The 17,025-nt window shown below is 36.7% G+C and overlaps 1 protein-coding gene across 3 annotated transcripts; it reads right to left on the minus strand.

Annotated features, from left to right (window-relative positions):
* Positions 1–1,106: 1,106 nt before the first annotated feature.
* Positions 1,107–16,738, minus strand: LOC111016342 (transducin family protein / WD-40 repeat family protein). Of its 3 annotated transcripts, none has more exons than XM_088123802.1 (15): positions 16,246–16,731; positions 13,192–15,906; positions 11,595–12,024; positions 10,206–10,434; positions 9,531–9,695; positions 9,128–9,400; positions 8,426–8,671; positions 7,248–7,637; positions 5,762–7,135; positions 5,488–5,544; positions 3,982–4,416; positions 3,606–3,829; positions 3,072–3,205; positions 2,209–2,642; positions 1,107–1,972 (listed from the first exon to the last, which is right to left on the minus strand). In XM_088123802.1, exons 1-15 carry the CDS (start codon positions 16,628–16,630, stop codon positions 1,886–1,888), a joined length of 7,578 nt encoding a protein of 2,525 aa, XP_087979928.1. In that variant the 5' UTR covers positions 16,631–16,731; the 3' UTR covers positions 1,107–1,885. The 3 variants fall into 3 exon arrangements, with proteins under 3 accessions (XP_087979928.1, XP_087979929.1, XP_087979930.1); XM_088123803.1 differs by having other exon boundaries at positions 13,192–15,886; positions 16,246–16,490; XM_088123804.1 differs by lacking the exons at positions 1,107–1,972; positions 2,209–2,642; positions 3,072–3,205; positions 3,606–3,829 and having other exon boundaries at positions 4,277–4,416; positions 5,488–5,548; positions 16,246–16,738.
* Positions 16,739–17,025: the final 287 nt, after the last annotated feature.

The following is a 17,025-nucleotide window of genomic DNA, read 5'->3' on the forward strand; positions in this document are numbered from 1 at the left end:
CCCATTTCTTTCCTTTCGAAAATTGTTTCGAAAATTGCGACAGAATGATCCAAACCGGCAAATTTTGATCATTTTTTCTAAACATAATTTAATCATAATTCACTCAAAATCAAAGATGGGCAGTAATGTACACCATATTCTTTAATTGAAGGCCAATGGAGAGAGTATACGTGTAATCAAGAGGTTGTGCCCATGGTATTTGAGGACTTTGCGTCATTACCTTGACTTGCAAGGAAACTTAAATGGAAAAGAAATGGGTTTGGCCAATCAAGCATGATAGAGTTTCATAGGTGTTACGTTACTTTTTGTGGTTAATGGAAAGAAGTATATATAATTAGAGAAAACAGAGCAAAAAAGATTGGGAATTTTTTGAAACTCCCATAGATCCCATGGTTTTTTTACTCTTGTGATTGTCCCCACCATAAGTAATCACCAATGGCGCTATGGGAGCCTTTTGCCAAGCCCACCGATTTACCAAAACAATGCCTCTTATTTGTTCCTAACCCGAGTGTAAGCAAGTTGATTCGAATCGATTTCAGCCGAAATGAATGTCAAATCAACAAATCAAGTAAGGAAAAAGAAAGCGATGCTAGAACCCATTTTTTAAAATCGATGGACCTGAACCAACTAGTTTCGACATTATATTTTAGAAAACTAGATTATTTGATAAGTATACACGAAAACAAGTTAGTTTGATCGGTTTTTCAATTTCAACCTGCACCCTTGAATTTAAATTTTAAGTGGTAAATTTCATCCAAACTTATGCTTGGTTTTACCAACGTCATATTTGTGTAGAAAAGTTTTGAAGTTGAAGTAGAATCTCTTTTGGAAAAGAGTCGCCCCAAAAGGTGTCAAGGACTTGAAATTTCTTGATCATACTGGTTTAGAAGCCTTAAGTTCGAACCTTCTGATGAACTTAATACAAAAAATTCTTGATGTCTCTCAGGTCTGTGCCTTAGGGCGGGCACGGGTCTCCCTAGGTATAGTGGAGCAAAGCTCCAACTCTCCGTTATAAAAAAAGAAAAAAAGAAAAAGAAAAAAAGTCAGTTGGATGGAAATGCCTGTCGTTCGTTTATCAAGCAGTGATATGATTAGACAAAAAGAAGAGGCCAAAAATGATAATTCACATTAAACTTCAGCTCTACAAAAGTTGTTCCAAAATGTACAGTAAAAAAGAATCTCACAAACCCAAACTGTAACCAAGGACAGTCTTATTTTCCTTTATACTGGGGAAAGAGGATGAACAAAGTTTATACACATCTAAAAAAATTTACCCAAGCATCCCAACAAAAAGAAAAAGAAACACAGTAAATTCTTCTGCCAAAGAGAGAGCAAGCGATAGCAGCCATTAGCACTAAGCAGCAAATTCTTGTTCACTTCATGTGGGTAGTCCATATTGAGGTTCTCTTTCCTCCAGAAGCAAAAACTTGCATGAATCAAACGAACTTTACTTCTATTCTGTTTGGGTTGAACAGTCATTGCCACAAAGCGTTTTCCTCCTCATAACAAGGTACTGGTCACTTAATTTCACTCTAGTTCGCCGTAATCCTCAGCCAATAAAACTGAATGTTTCATCATGGTTAGATCTTCGCTTTCTGAAGTTACTATTACTACATAAGGTCACAGCACGTTAGCAATTCAAGCCCAAAAGCCTATTGACATTGAACATGAAGGCACTGATTTGAGCTTTTGTTCTGGAAACTAGTCAGGATAATGTACCAACTGTGAATATCTTAAACGTGCTCGGTCAAGTACAAGGCATGCACGCCGAGCCATACGTGACACTATCCTCACACCACCTCTTCTGCACATCTCAAATTCCCATATTTTAACTGCAACAAAACAAGTTTTTGGGTTTTGTTCTGCCTGTTCCGTTCTACACAGATCATTTCAGCTGAACCAGCTTTACAGAGCCATCTCCACCACAGGTAAGAAATCCACTTGAGATAACTTGTATATCAGTAACAGCAGCCTGTAGGATTATGTAATTCAATGAGCTTTAGCACTGTGAAAGAGTTTGCTTCCAAAAAAATAGATCTTTTGAACCTTTTCAAGCAAATATAATAATCATTTAAAATTTTCATATGTAGCATAAAGAACATAGATATGCTCTGACACAGTTTTACGTGTCATCTTCCATCAAAACTAAAATTTTAAATTTGTTTAGTAAAACTAGCACTTCACTAAACTACGAGAAAGGGAGATTACCCGAACTACTTCACCAAAACCACGGGAGCTGGGTTGCAGAAAAGTGTGTCTATCATGCAACTTCGGCCAATGATAAACTAATTTAGCTCCTTTTGCATCCCAAAGTTTTACGTCTCCATCTTTGCTTCCAGTCAAGAACAAATTCGTATTTGGGATGGAAGATATTTTGGTAACGCTCTCAGAGTGAGCCTTTGGTATGTACCAAAGCATTCCATTGAAGTTTTGTTCACCAATGGTACTTGGCATATTAATATTTGAAGCATCGCTGATCCGTTCATCTTTAGAAGAGTGTTTCTGTTTTTTAGGTCTACCAGTGACCACGTATCGGAAGTCATGAAGTCCAACGTCTCCACCTTTCCCACCGGTTACTATGAGTGGTGAAATAGACCCACTTCCTATTTCATTATCAAACACAGAAAGAGAGCGAGCACCACCTGCACATTAAAAGAAGAAAGTTGCTTAGAAATATACAAACAGGTCAATATCTAAACTGAAATTTTGACAGAAAAAAGAAAGACCAGCTTTGACATGGAGTACGGTATATCATCGTTACCATGAATTTTGCCATATAAGTCAAGAAACAATATAGGACACTTGATGAAATATTGGGAAACGTATTTCATTTCTTTTATATATTACAAAACTTCATCCTATGGGCCAACCAATAAAGACATTCTCCAACTTGATAATAGTAAATACATCTCCCTTAAGCGGACAGGTTTGCCTTTATTGCTTTATTTAATCACATTCGAGCAAATCACGTATTACCATGATTGTCCTGTCTCGTTCATGAAGACAAAAAGAATTTCAAAGACAAACAAGGTAAAAGACCTTGCTTTTGGAGTCAAATATGAGACGGATACCTTCATGACACATAATGGATGCTCGCGAAGTTGTAGGTGGAGCCAATGTATCCCATATGATTACATTAACTGCAGTGGAGCTATATCCAGCCACAGCTATTATTGATCCACTGGAAGTAACAAAAGTGACATCCCTGCAAATTGATAAATAACAAGTTCAATAATATGAAACATTGTATGTTATAAAATGTAAATGCAAGAAGACTCAAGTTTATATGTATAAATGATGTAGTGGTTTTATTAAAAAAAAAAATCCCTTGAAACCCTTGTCAACTAGCCGTTAGAGTTAGTTGTCTCTTTTATAGCCGTGGAGCTTTAACAGTCGTTAGTGGCTTGAGAGTTAGTCAATTGATTAATTAGTTGGGTGTTAGTTATGTTGGCCTATTATAAATAAACCCCATCTCTTGTAATTTAAGGCTATTAAAGATTAATAAAAAAATTCGAGCAACTTGAATACATGATGATTTATAGTAAATGGATAAGAATAGAAACCAAATAGGTAGTTATTTAACAGTTAAAAGTGAAATTACATACGATGCATGGCCATTAAAGCAGAGCGATGACTCTGTGGGTAGGACATTGCTCCTTCCTCCAACCTCCAACTGCCATGAGCATACAGTCCCATCTAAGGCAGCAGTAGCAAATCTGTGTCCGCATTGGTCAAACTGCACGGATGATATTGAGGCTAGAGCATATGGTGGAGGGACGTTTGCTGCGGGCAAGACACCATAAGTTGCAGTAGCTTTGTCCTTCCCAAACTGCATTAATTTAAATTTACACCATCGGACCATCCCAAGAAAAGTTGACAGTAAATTAGTAATGAAATTTTTAAATATGCAAGTTGGAATTTACTCCTCTGTTAAACTGCAAAAATCGCTACTCTAGAGCAAAAGATAATATTAGTTAATACCTCCCACAAGTATACATGTGTATTGGTAGAACCAACCAAGAAAAGAGGCCTAGAAGGATGACTGGAGAAAGCCCTTGTGCTCGTGTGTTCTGCAGTAGCTGGAGGATCAACAAATTCCTCAAAATCCTCTTGTGTTTCCCAACCTAGGCCAGAAGCACCAATACCAGCATAACCTGAAATACCAAATGCTCCACCTCCGGTCAAGTCTCTCCCCGGCCTTGCAGATGATCCAACACCCACAGTTGCACCACCCAACCCAAGGTGTGCCCCTTTTCTGCTACCAAGACCAACACCAGGAAATACACATGTTGGAGCTGGTGTCGATTCAGAGCCTGCCCACCCATTTAGATTTAGAGGCCACTCAGACTTTGACCAGATATAATCCTCTTCATCTCTGGAGGCCATCCCATCTTCCCAGCTAAAGAAAATTATACCCTGAATCCATCCAAATTGTAATTAAATATGTCTAATCACCATGCTTGCAATTTGCATGCATATGATAGTAATAGAGGAAAAATATTATAGGAGAGAACAGTGATCTTCAACTATAGATAAATGCATCAGTTAAGTACATATCAAACATTTCCTTTAAGCACTACAGCTGAATTTTATTATCTTTTTAATAAAGTGAATGGAACTTTATGCCTCCTGCATTTGTCAACGATCACTTTCACCAAGTTCACAAATTGATTATGTGAATGCCGTATGCATCTATAGAAACTCTTTTAACGCCCATCAAAAGTTATTGACTCTTACTGATTTTATGGAATCTTTCAAAGATTGCAATCATGCAGCATATGAACCTTCGCCAAGAAAGCACAGTCAGAATCAAGAGATAAGCTTTTAGATAAAAAAAACTGAAGAACTGTACAGAGTTGAAATAAATATATGAAGGTAGAAAAAAATGGATGAATACACAACCGAATTCAAGCTATCAATTAATCACTCAACAGATATGCTCCTTTCCAACACACAGACACAAAAGATACGCAGTTCAAATTAATTTACAGACGTATTTAGACAGCTACAGGTATGAGCTCCTATTATAACACTTCAAGCATAAGAGGTCCAATTTGTTCAGTCAGCCATCTCATTGAAAATTGAGACGGAGAGCAATACACTACGAAGGATAATTCAAGGGTCTTCCAGAATCTTGATGATCTTCAGCAAAATTTGAATTTCAATGATTCAAATCTTCTGAATTTTTTATACTGTTAAGCATTTGTCTATTAAATAGGGAGTTATCACATTTTACAGGCATACCTAAATAGTAGGACCCCCCATAATAGCCACACTCTGCACATGGAAATGTTTATGTAGTTGGTAAAATTATTGACTTCAAAATTCCTAAATGGTCGAAGTGAAAATGATTGTGAAAGGTAGCACCTTCAAATAATTAAGAAGATTGAAGAGGAATTCAAACACATTACCCTAAAAATGGGGGCGTTCTAAAAGGGAAAAGAGGGGAAAAAAAGCCAAAAGTCAAATATGAGGATGACAACTGACCTTTTTATTACTGGCAAGTGCAGCTTGTCTTTGGTCAACAGAGTTGATACACAATGCCTGCCTTAAGAAAAATAACACTAAGAATGCTATATCAAAGTTTTGAAATATTTTTACTAAAAGAAACATACTTATTGCTTCTCAAGACAAAAAAATTTTCAGCCTTATTCAATAAGCAAGGATATATTACCAGAAAGAATTATAAGGACAAAAAAAAACAGAAGTTCGTGGTGCTAAAAAAATTTTAGTAGCAACATATGATTGGATTGAAAATTACCTCTAACAGCTCTCCACTCCTCCTATATATCTCTTTAGATTTCTGAAAAGACATGACATCCTCAAGGGTTGCTAATTCCTTGTCAGATCTTACAAGCGTTTTCCCATTACCAAATAATTTACCAGGCGATACGGTGGCATTGCTGGAAGAACTACTGACTAGTGCACCTTCACGAGTACAAGTGTCCTCTGCCCTTGTGGTGCCGTTATAAATGTCACTCCATATTTCAGAGAGTTTATGATCAAAACAGTGCAACAGATTAACTTTTTCATGTGCAAAACATTCTGATATTATATTGGGATTGGAAGTAATGTTCCACAATGTTTCAAAGTCACCTTCGTTACACATATCCATATTGTATATTTCTTCATCAGTGTGGTGCTTCTGTTGCCGAGATTGAGTCTGGCTAAAGTGTTCAAACCAAACAACAGTTGCAACGTACAACTTCTGATCTAACTTATGTTGCAAAGATGATACCAGTTGTTTTAGTTGATAAGAAGAAACCCGAGCAAGGACCGTGGCCAGTAGAGAAGTAAGACTCATTGATATCAATTCAACCACATCCTTTAAAATGTCTTTCTGATCGGGAGTCATGGTTGAAAGACTTGGAGCCCACGTAAAAAGGTTACCAAGAATGATACTGCCAAAGTTACCCTCTTTGGATTTATTAGTTAAAATAGCCAACTTATGCTTCACGAATCTGGACATGTGTTGCCACAAACAAGCCCCAATAATGTGCCATCTTTCATCCACTGGAATTGAATGCACAATATCGTCACTTTGTTCAGTGGGCACGCCTGCCAGTATCTGATGGTTATAATCTACACCGGTCAAAAAGTTTTGAGCTATCAACTCTCCAATGTGAGGGAAGAGTTGGTTCAGATGTCCCATGTCAATGTCATGAGGAGATTCTGCATTAGAAAAAGCGACAAAGAGTGGTTGCAGCATTTTAAGGAGACATTTTGAGTCTCTCAGTAGCCAAGCAGATGCGAAATACAAGTTATATTCAACCAAATCAAGAATGGTCACGAGCTTGGAAACAAGATCTTCTTTGAGAGAACCATGTATACTTCTCAAAGCAGTTCTTAGGCCCTGTAATGATAGTAAAAGACCTTGAAGGTAGTACCACCAAATATCTAAACACTTCGTCATAATTTCACCTCTGTGGAACGATAAACTGCAAGCAATAATATACCGTGAAGTTGAAAATGAAATTTCTTGTGCTATTTTCAGTAGTGACTTGTGCGAGAGAGGATACAAGAAGTAAGTATGAATCCTCTGATACTTGTCATCCGAGCATTCTTGAGAAGTAGATCCATGAAATATATCATGTGCAATAAATTGTAGCCCAAGATTACACAGAAAGACTAATATCTGTTAAGAAAAATGGGTAGGAAATGAATTTCATTGGGGGAAAAAAATTAGAAGCATAAACACATGAAGTAATAAATTAGAGAGAAAATACCACACTCAGAAATCTACTTACCATACCAACAAGAGAGGCAGGAATCAATGAAAACTTCATTTCAAACTGTGCAAACCCCACATATAATTTATGTTGAAAACTTCCAAGAGATTTCTCATAATCCACCTCATCTTCCTTTAAGCAACCCATCCATCCAACAGATTCTAACTTTATGATTGGCCAGCTTGGGTGCTTCCGTATCAATTTTGAGAAGTATTGAACAGCCAAATCTAACTTTGCTCGATGCTCCAGATGGACAGCAAATTCAACAGACAGCCAACTGGAGGAATATCTAGGAGATTGCTTACAGATTTTGCTTATAGTCTCAAAACACTGAATATCCACCCCATTTGTCCTATCTGTAACTTCAGCAATGCTCCCGCAGGTTGACAAGTGTTCCAAAGCTTCAAGCTTAAAATCAACCGAGAACATAAGAAAAGCAAACATAACATGTTTACAAGGAGAGGTATGGTATGGATGTTCGAATGAAATCAATAAGCTAGCTTTGAATTTTCTTAGTTATTCATTTTTAAAGAAAAAAGACGTGCGTATTTGAGGAGCGAAAATTTGAAAGTTTTCTATTTGACACATATTCTTACATCTATTGGATTACTCGATTGGATTTTCAGTCCTCCATCAGTATGATGCTCAAGCTAAATGAAGAGGCAAAGAGGTTGTGAAAATTTCTATTATAGCTACAATTTTAGAATTTGGGTTGAAGTGGAATAGGATTATTTCTTAAGACACTTCATTGATTTCTCATGACATTGGGTATGGTTTTTGGAGTAAACTTCATAAGATCATTTTTTTAACTTCTTCCCTATGAATTCAATGAGACAATTTAGAAGTATACCTCTTTCAGTCTTTGTTACTGGGAGGCTCATTGCAGGTAATGGTTTTGATTTTTTAAGGAAGGAGTTTACATTCATTAAGTCAGGGTTTCCCTTCCACCATGTAAATGTACACTTTGTTCTAACAAAAAATATTCTTTTTATGCAACAACATGATAATATATCCAATTATTGCTTAAAGATAATCTCTAACAAAAAATATTCTTTTTATGCAACAACATGATAATATATCCAATTATTGCTTTAAGATTGTCTCTTCTACTCAGATTGATTGAACTTATTTGTCAGACCTCTTTTTTAAGCAGAAGCACCATATCATTGACATCATTAACCATAGCATAAACTTACAGGAAGACCACATCTGTTTAAAGCAGTAGCCATCATCAAGGTTGCAAGCCGACAAAGGACCTCAGCAGGTTGCTCTCCGACTGCTTTCTTCATGCTATTTTTGGTTGCTAACAAGAGACAATACATACCAATGCTTTGGTCCAGAAAAGCAATATGTTTGCTTGAAAAAAATGGTATCTCAGTTACGGAATGTGATTCCAAACCAAGTACATTCATAAAGGACTGAGAGTAGTTTCCTAATTCCCACTGCAAACAAAAGAGGAAAATTTTAAGTTTGTGGCATTCCAAAATCCAAGTAAAACACATATATTCCACTTCTGTAGTATTTAGTCATTCACCTTTTGTTCAAAAAATGATAGATGCAAATAAAACACTTATTATTTAATGCAGTTACAAATTCATCCCTTACAGTTTAAAAACGAATTTTTATTCATGTGGTTCAATAATGTACAAAATACATCTCTCTTGCCAACATGGGAATAAAACATAGGGGGTGTTTTGCAACTATATGAATAAGGCACTTCTTTGTAAAAAGAAGAGTGACATGACATTTCTTAAGATATTAAGTCAGCAAGAGGGGTGTGTAATGTAAATAATTAAATCAAATGAATTATAAGTAATCATTTTTAAACTATATGACAAATTTGCAATCGCATCTACAGTAAGGTATTCTACATTTATCCCTTAAAATAAGTGATGCACCTCGAGAATGCTTGCAAGCCACGCGTCGCCCTTCTCAATGGCAGATGGAAGCATAAACTTTGTTATTAGGTGTTGCTGAAGATGTCCACCACGCCCTTCAACTAGACGACAAATTACCAGTGCAAGCTGCTCATCCGCAAGATTTTTTGCACAGACACTAATAGCAGAAGAAGTGTCCCCACCAAGCAGGAAGAAAGCAATAGCCAACTCCAGTTGATGTCTCCCCATTAAAACATAGGCATTCTTCAAAGCTGCTGCCTTATTTTTCTCCTCCTGAAAAGTGACAATTAAGTGAAACTGCAGATTAACATGATTTAAGAGAAAAATGACCCTCCAAAACTGTTCTCTCCAAAGACCATGCACATAAATTTGACATTATCCAGATGGTATATGAAAGGAGCACCTGAAAATTGCGTGAAAGAAATCCCACCAAGGGTTTATCTTTCTCATCCCTGCTAATTTTAAAAAGGCCGGCTAAAACTTGGATTCTATTCAGCGCAACATACAGAAGCATACAGTCCTTGGGATCTTTCTTCTTCAGATATTGGGATCTTGCTAGTTTCTCCATCTACATATAACACGGACCAATGAGACAAAAAATGATTAATCTATGGCAGAACAAAACTCTCGTCAAAATTTTCTAAGAAAGACATCTGTTGCCAGAGCCAGTCTAATGAACTTATCAACAGGATGATAAACAATTGGTTAACATTTACCAGTTTAAAGGTGTACAAAAACCCGTGGCCAAACTTCATCTAAGCGAACAACCGAATCATGAGATTATTTCAACTGGGTGGCTAAAGGAGTTTTAATGCACTTTGGCTTCAAAATATATGGTGGTTATGAAAATCTAAAAGGGAATAAAAGTTGTGTTCATTTTTTTTAATAAGAAAAATAATGCTACATGTTTGATATGAAATTAGGACAATTGCCTTGATCTACATTACCAGTACCCAGTCTGATGGAATAAAGGGTTTGCACAAAAAGTGAAAAAGAAATACATAAATATTATAGAATCACTTAGATTTATATATTTAAAGCTAAGAAATTTATATGAATATACATCTCCAAGTATTACCCTTGTACGCAACTGTGTTGTATTAGTAAACCAAATTCCAACACCCAAACTTCGCATTTCCTGCCAAGTTGGTTCGTTAGAGATAACTGAATCCAATAGATTTTCCTGACAATCAGAGTGATAGGCCCATCCACTCAATTTTGAGTCAATGACCAGCTCTTCCAGAGATGCTGCTCTACCATTTTGCCGAAGAAATTGCAATTGTTGAAACCTCAAAGCAATCCAATATCTAGGGAAAGAGCATAAATAATCACTATAGTATGAAACAATAAAATTGAATAATTGAATAATTATTCTAAAAATTTACTTTAAAAATTAAGAATAAGAAGAAGAATAAATACTCTTTTTAATCGACATAGTGAAAAGGTACCATCAAAATCTAAAACCTTCATTTAAGAGTTTACAGTATACTACCCTAGCTTGAATTAATTACAAAGGGAGTATAATTACCAAAATTAAAAAATACAAAAATACAAAATAAATAATAAATTAAATAATAAACCAAAATGAAAAAATGAAAAAAATAATAATAATAAAGTAGATGATGAAAACCAGGAATAATGAAAGTTGGCCAAATTAGGAACTTCTTCCCAGTCCATACTCTTGTTGCTGAAAAGCCTATTGTATATCTCTATATATCACCCCATGTGATCGTTCTAACTTCTAACTGCATTTGCCCACAATATAGTAGTAACCTTACATTCAAGTCTGTGGCCACACAACATTTGGCCCAAATTTCCATTTTTTTTTATTCCTTAACAACATATAAACTTTTCAAAGAACAAGTTTTACCCATTCGAACAACTTGATAGTTTCCCTGAGCTTGCCCATTTCAAGTTCTGTTAAGTTTCTTCTAGTCAAGATCTTATAAGAATAAATATTTTCTTCCCATGCCTCTTATACAGCGATAGTTTTTTGGTAACACAGATAGAACCTGGGAAGGAACTTGAAGGGAAATATCCTCTGTTTATGTCCACAATAAATTCTCATAATGTTCAAAATTTCACACAACAAACTAACAAATCAGGGATTTAGTTAAATAGAATATAAGGTGTTTAGACTATGTAGTAAAGATTAAACTGGCAGCATACTAGAACTCAAAGGATCTAATAGAAAAATATTGAAAAGAAAAAGTTACAAACGACCAAAAATTAAAGAAATAAACTGTAAATGAAAATAAAATCAATTAAAACATACAAAACTCGAAAAAAAAAATACATAGTTTACAATAAAATTAAGGAGGATGATATATATAACTGCAGGGATTAGTGACAATGAGGGAAAGGTTTCCTCTTAGTCTTTTAACAGAACTGTGTAATCCAGGTACAAGGTCTGGCAACTAGCGAAGCTTAGACATCTTAAAATTATAAAATCATTATTGCAAAGTACCTTCTCCCAGGCTCATCAAGACTTTCATAGGCAGATGCAGAAGATTTATTACTGATTTCACCAAGAAGATCTACAATTGCTAGAGTTTGTGTCTTCTCCACGCTGGTTAGCCCTGCTACTTCGTAGAACTTCTCAAGAGGCTCAATAAAGCTGCTGAATTCAGATTTCGTAGAGGATGGAATGAATGAGTTACCATTACTAGTAGACTCCCAATTGAAGGTCCATTGAGAAACACCACCCTTAAACTGGGATGATGAGTCACTCGTACTCCACTGAACTCCTTTATCAGTTGAAGTTTTCACAACTCCTTCAAAATAATCTGACAGAAGAATCTCTGGAATAGTATAGGTTGGGTTTGGAGAGCTCTTTTCATCAGAAGGAAGATGCTCAATAAGATGACTCAAAGCCGTATATGCACGTTTCCATTTGCCTAATCAAATTGAGGATTGCACATCTTAATTCTAAAGGAATCGCTAAATTAAACTTTACTAAACAGAGAGAGATGATAAAATTTCTAAAGAAATTATCCTAACATTAAACTCCCGATACTGAAAAATGTTTTAATTTGATAAGAGGGATGTCTAGTTGAGCTATGTGGAAGTCTAAAAGCCCTAGAAGTAAATATTCTGGTCTGGTTACCATTGTCGGAAGGGCTTAATTCAGCTGAAAGATTACAAAAAAGATGCCCCTTTTTAGCAATTTTCCAAGTTGGTGCTGCTTATGAGAAAAAGCAGGAGAAAACCTTGATCACTTACAGTTTCCATGCTCCTACAGCAGCAAAGTATGAGATTTTATATTCAAAAGTTCTATATTTTCTTGAGTTTTCAATGTGGGAGCTAAAATCAATACTTTTGCTCTGTTACGTGGTCATGGATAGAAATGTTGTGCAAAATTGTTATGGATTAACATGGTCAAAGGCTCAAAGCAACATTGTGGGTTATTTGGGGAGTAAAGAAACCAAGGGATTTTTAAAGACATATAAGCTTCTTTGGAAGATTGATTCAAGTAGATTATTTTTGCAGCATCAACATCATGGTGCACAAAAATGTTGTATTTTCTGGTACATCATTATGGATTGCATTAGTATTTCTGGTGGGTATCCTTAATCCTCTTATCTTTTGAACCTGTTCATTCTCGATACAAAAATGTTATGGCCCTTCCCTAATTCTTTCAAATTGTGAGATAGATTAAAATGCAATATGAGTCCTAAAATTTTCAAATTCAAATAAAGGAAAAAAAAAAGACGGAGGGGTCTCTTGCTTGTATTGTGAAAATTTAATATATTTCACTTAAAGACAAATTTCAGTTTTCTTTTCTCTTCGAGAAAACATGGAAATTGACAGTTTTAATGCCTTAACCAGAAAGTAAGGAAATAAGCTTATAACCATGTTATCTGTTGCTAGTGGCAAGTCAAAGAAAGCAATAAAATTTACAATACAATAACTCAGACTAAAAATTTTATCAGAGTATAAAGATAAAACAAATGAATAAGATATTCTGTGTGTTCATAAAAGCATCTAACAAGATAGATTGTGATGAAGGACCAATACTTGAGTAAACAATGTAGCTTTCTGATAGGCAGTAATTTAATAATCACCTGAATATATATTAATGAGGAGGGCTTGAGGATGAAAAGAAGACAGTGATCCACACAGTTTATCAACTACATCCAGCATGCTTATTAAACCAAGCCCGGATTTATTTTTCATTTGAGCAACCCATGGATTCAAAGTGCTCGACAGAGTTTTGCTTTCAGCATAAAAGTTTGCCAGAGATTTCGATCTACATTTGCTGTCATAATTATCATCCGGTAGTTTTTCGATACCGCAACATTCATCACTAAAAACAGCAGCAGAAATGTCTACAACTGTTCCATTGACATGGTGAGCTTTAGTTTCTTCGATATAATAAGGGTTGCACATGGCATCATGGTTTTTATCCACAAGGAACAACCATGGACTAACTATACAAAAGTAATGATCATGTACAACTATCGCTGTGGTTCTCGGCCCCCAAAGGAAGCCACAGTTAGAAGAGAGAGTACGAGCAAACCCAATGCAGATCCAAGTCTTGGTATCCAAAGATTTTGTGATGCATGACAAGGTTTGGCCACCAAAGCGCTTCGGGGAGTACACACACAATTCATTCTGCAAACAAATTCCAAGTAAAAACTGACCATTTCCTAAAGTTAACCAGTCTAGGGCAACAATATTGCTTTCAAAGGACAATTTATCTTCAAATAAGAGGGTCCCCACACCAAGGTATCCAAGCTCCCATATATGAACATTGCTGGTATTACATTTTTGGTTGTCCTTGCTAATTGTTGCAATCTTCCGACCACAATCCGTCAAGCACAAAGCAGTAATGGGACCTTGATGCGTGACAACAACACAAACAAGCTCCCATGGCACGTGGAAGATTGATGGTTTGCCAATGTTACTTCTCCAAAGTTTCAAACTACCATCAGCAGAGCCAGTAGCCATAACATATGCAGGGGTATATGGTTCACCCAAAGAAGCTAATTTTTGCAGCACCGGAACAAAAGTTCCTTGGTGCACCACGGCAAAACTTGTAATCTGGTCATGAATTTGAGAATTGGGTAACTGTGATGAGCAAGGGATTATACTAACACAATACTTTTTGCTTCCAAAAGGACTTTCAAATCTCAATATGCTGTCAGCTATATTTTCACTTTCAATATCACAATTGCAATGTATTCCAGTCCCAGAGATATCATAAGCATGTAGGGTGATTTCCCATGATAATGCCTGAAACCCTTTCATCCATATCCCCAATAACATAAATTTATTGAATTTATAAGTCATATTACAATTAGAGGGAAAAGAAATGGAAAATATATTAGTCGGACCATTCTCAAAAGGACCATGACCAGTGAAAGGTATGGTACATAAGTAGTGACAGTCAGTATTTTCTTCATCACTTTGGCTAATCCTAACTGCAAAAAAGTCAATTCCTCTTGCATGTCCCATGAGAAGAATCAGTTCTCCATCCAAGATTGATGGTGCCCACTGCACACTTGTATATTTGGAGCATGAATCTTGAGTTATAAGTTTTCCACAAAGTTCCCAGCTAGGAGTAAGTGTCGGAGAGCCTAGTACGCAATTGGAGATACTAGATAGTGACCAGAAAAGAACCAAGCCATTAGAATCCAAGGAGGCAGCTATCTCGGCCTCACAGTTGTATGGATGGACAGCAACGTGTAAGATTTTTCCATCGTGACCACTTAAATTCAATTGACTAGTAGCTGAACACGAGGACGAATTTTCTAACCTGTTTTTGTCAAAGGATGCATCCCCTGTGTCAGTTGATGTGGGAGCAGATAAAAGCGACCACACCAAGGAATTACAAGGCAATAACTGAATCAAAGAGCACATACTTGGGGGACCAGTCGGATGAATCCTTGAGATCACAACTTTCTTGAGGAGAATATTGTTACTCAAGTTTGTACAACCATCCATGTAATGACGTCCCACTTCAAATCCTTTGAGCTCTTGCTTCTTCCACAACGTGACTCGAGGGAATCTCAATGGGGATATGTCATCGAGACAATGAACAGCCCAGAAAGTAACCGATGATCCTGGACCCAAGCTAATTAGCCACTCGCAGTTTCCAACGCTGTTGTGTTCGAGTCCTATTGAGGAGTAAACTTTCTTAGCCACTTCAAAAGGTTTGCACATACCTCTGATCTCGGTCGCCCATGTTACAAATAAATCCATGCCAAGAGTTCCATTCAATGCCTGATTTATCTCTATGACGGCAGCAACAGAAAAGTGCCTTTTCATTGACATTTTATTATTTATATCCTTACTAAATTTTCTGGCTTTTCCATTTTCAGTCTCACTCCACAATCTCACAGTTCCATCCAAGCAGCATGTCAGAAGCACATGTCTTGGTGTATTCTTGACACTTTCAGGCGCTTTAATTGAAGGCCTCCATTGAATTATAGTTATGGGTAGAGGATGGGATAACTCGCTTTTCACATGTCCATACTCCCCTTCGCTCTGACTTACCAGCACAGTGCTAGCTTTTTCAATCAACACGCTTTCCATCTTCGATATCCTGGCATGAGATGCCGTTGCAAATGGTCCCTCGGTAGACCAACTTGCAGAAACAAGAGTTTGGGGTACATCCGGTTTGAACTTCCAGGCTATTTCCCAGGACCTGTTAGTGTTTTTCCACAAAACGACCTCTACTCCACCAGCAATAATTCCATCCCCCGTACCCGTCCACTGAATGGCCTCAACCTTCAGAGATTGCACAAGCACTGAATTCTGCCTCCAACAAAAAGAACCTGAATATGAGTAAATCAATATAATTTAAAGGTGTCCAAAACTGAACGGAAACAATTCGATGTTATCACTCTCGCTCTTAAATGAGTGAACCTAACTATTTCCTCGTCAATTTCTAAAGTACGTTAGGAGGCATATATTCTTGATCACTATTACCTCTATTTCCCTCAATGTTGGCCAAACCGAATGGAAATTAAGTAACCATCCCAGTAAGATGAACTGCACTAATTGGCCCGTAATCCAATATGTCACTCTCCAATCAGTTCCTTCGTTCATTTTCCTCGCTAACTAACAGTAATGAAAAAAAATAATAATAACAATAATTGCGAAGTGTCACGTACCTCGGGAACCGCCCAAATCATGAGAAAACACCCATATACGGTTTCCCGCAGCTGCAGCAAGCTCACCCTTCGACGGTAATACGGGTGACCAAGATACGGCATTGACAGCGGATAAGTCGTCGCCGGAGAGCTCCAGTAACTGCCGAAATATGGGCCCAATTTTGGCTTCTTCGGGAGACAGAGGAGAAGGGAAGTGAGAGATCACCAAAAGGGATGAGGCTCCATAAGCAATCCATGCACAGCCGGCAAAGTCTGGAATCCAGTCGATGGAGGAACTGGTCGGTCCGAATCTATTAGGGACGGAAGGGATCGGCTCGGATCCTAGAAGAGGGAGAGGGAGAGGGAGACGAGAGATGGGATCGATCGTGGAGGCTGTTTCCGCCATGGAATTGGGTCTGATCGGAGAATTGGAGGGAACTACAGTGATTGGCGACGGAAGCTCATCACTGGGATAGCTGATTTTGAATCGAGCGGATTCTAGCTGATTTTTTATGTTAAAAGAAAAAAAAACATAACTCCTTGAATTTTTTTAATTTTGCATCGAATAAATCTCTAATTTACGAGATCATTGTTTTTTGTTTTTAAGTTCATATGACTATATGAGACCATCGTTAAAGTTTAAATATTTATTTATTTAATACAATATATATGGGCATGTGGAATCCAACTAATTTAAAATATATATCCATTATCGTTGAATTTTTTTAATAAAATTTAAATACTTATTTTAGCAAAATTGAAAGTTCAAAAATTTATAGACATATTATTCCAAATTTGAAA

The sequence above is a fragment of the Momordica charantia genome (assembly GCF_013281855.1).
Source record: "Momordica charantia cultivar OHB3-1 chromosome 5 unlocalized genomic scaffold, Mcharantia_2.0 BLBB01000005.1, whole genome shotgun sequence".
NCBI lineage: Eukaryota > Viridiplantae > Streptophyta > Magnoliopsida > Cucurbitales > Cucurbitaceae > Momordica > Momordica charantia.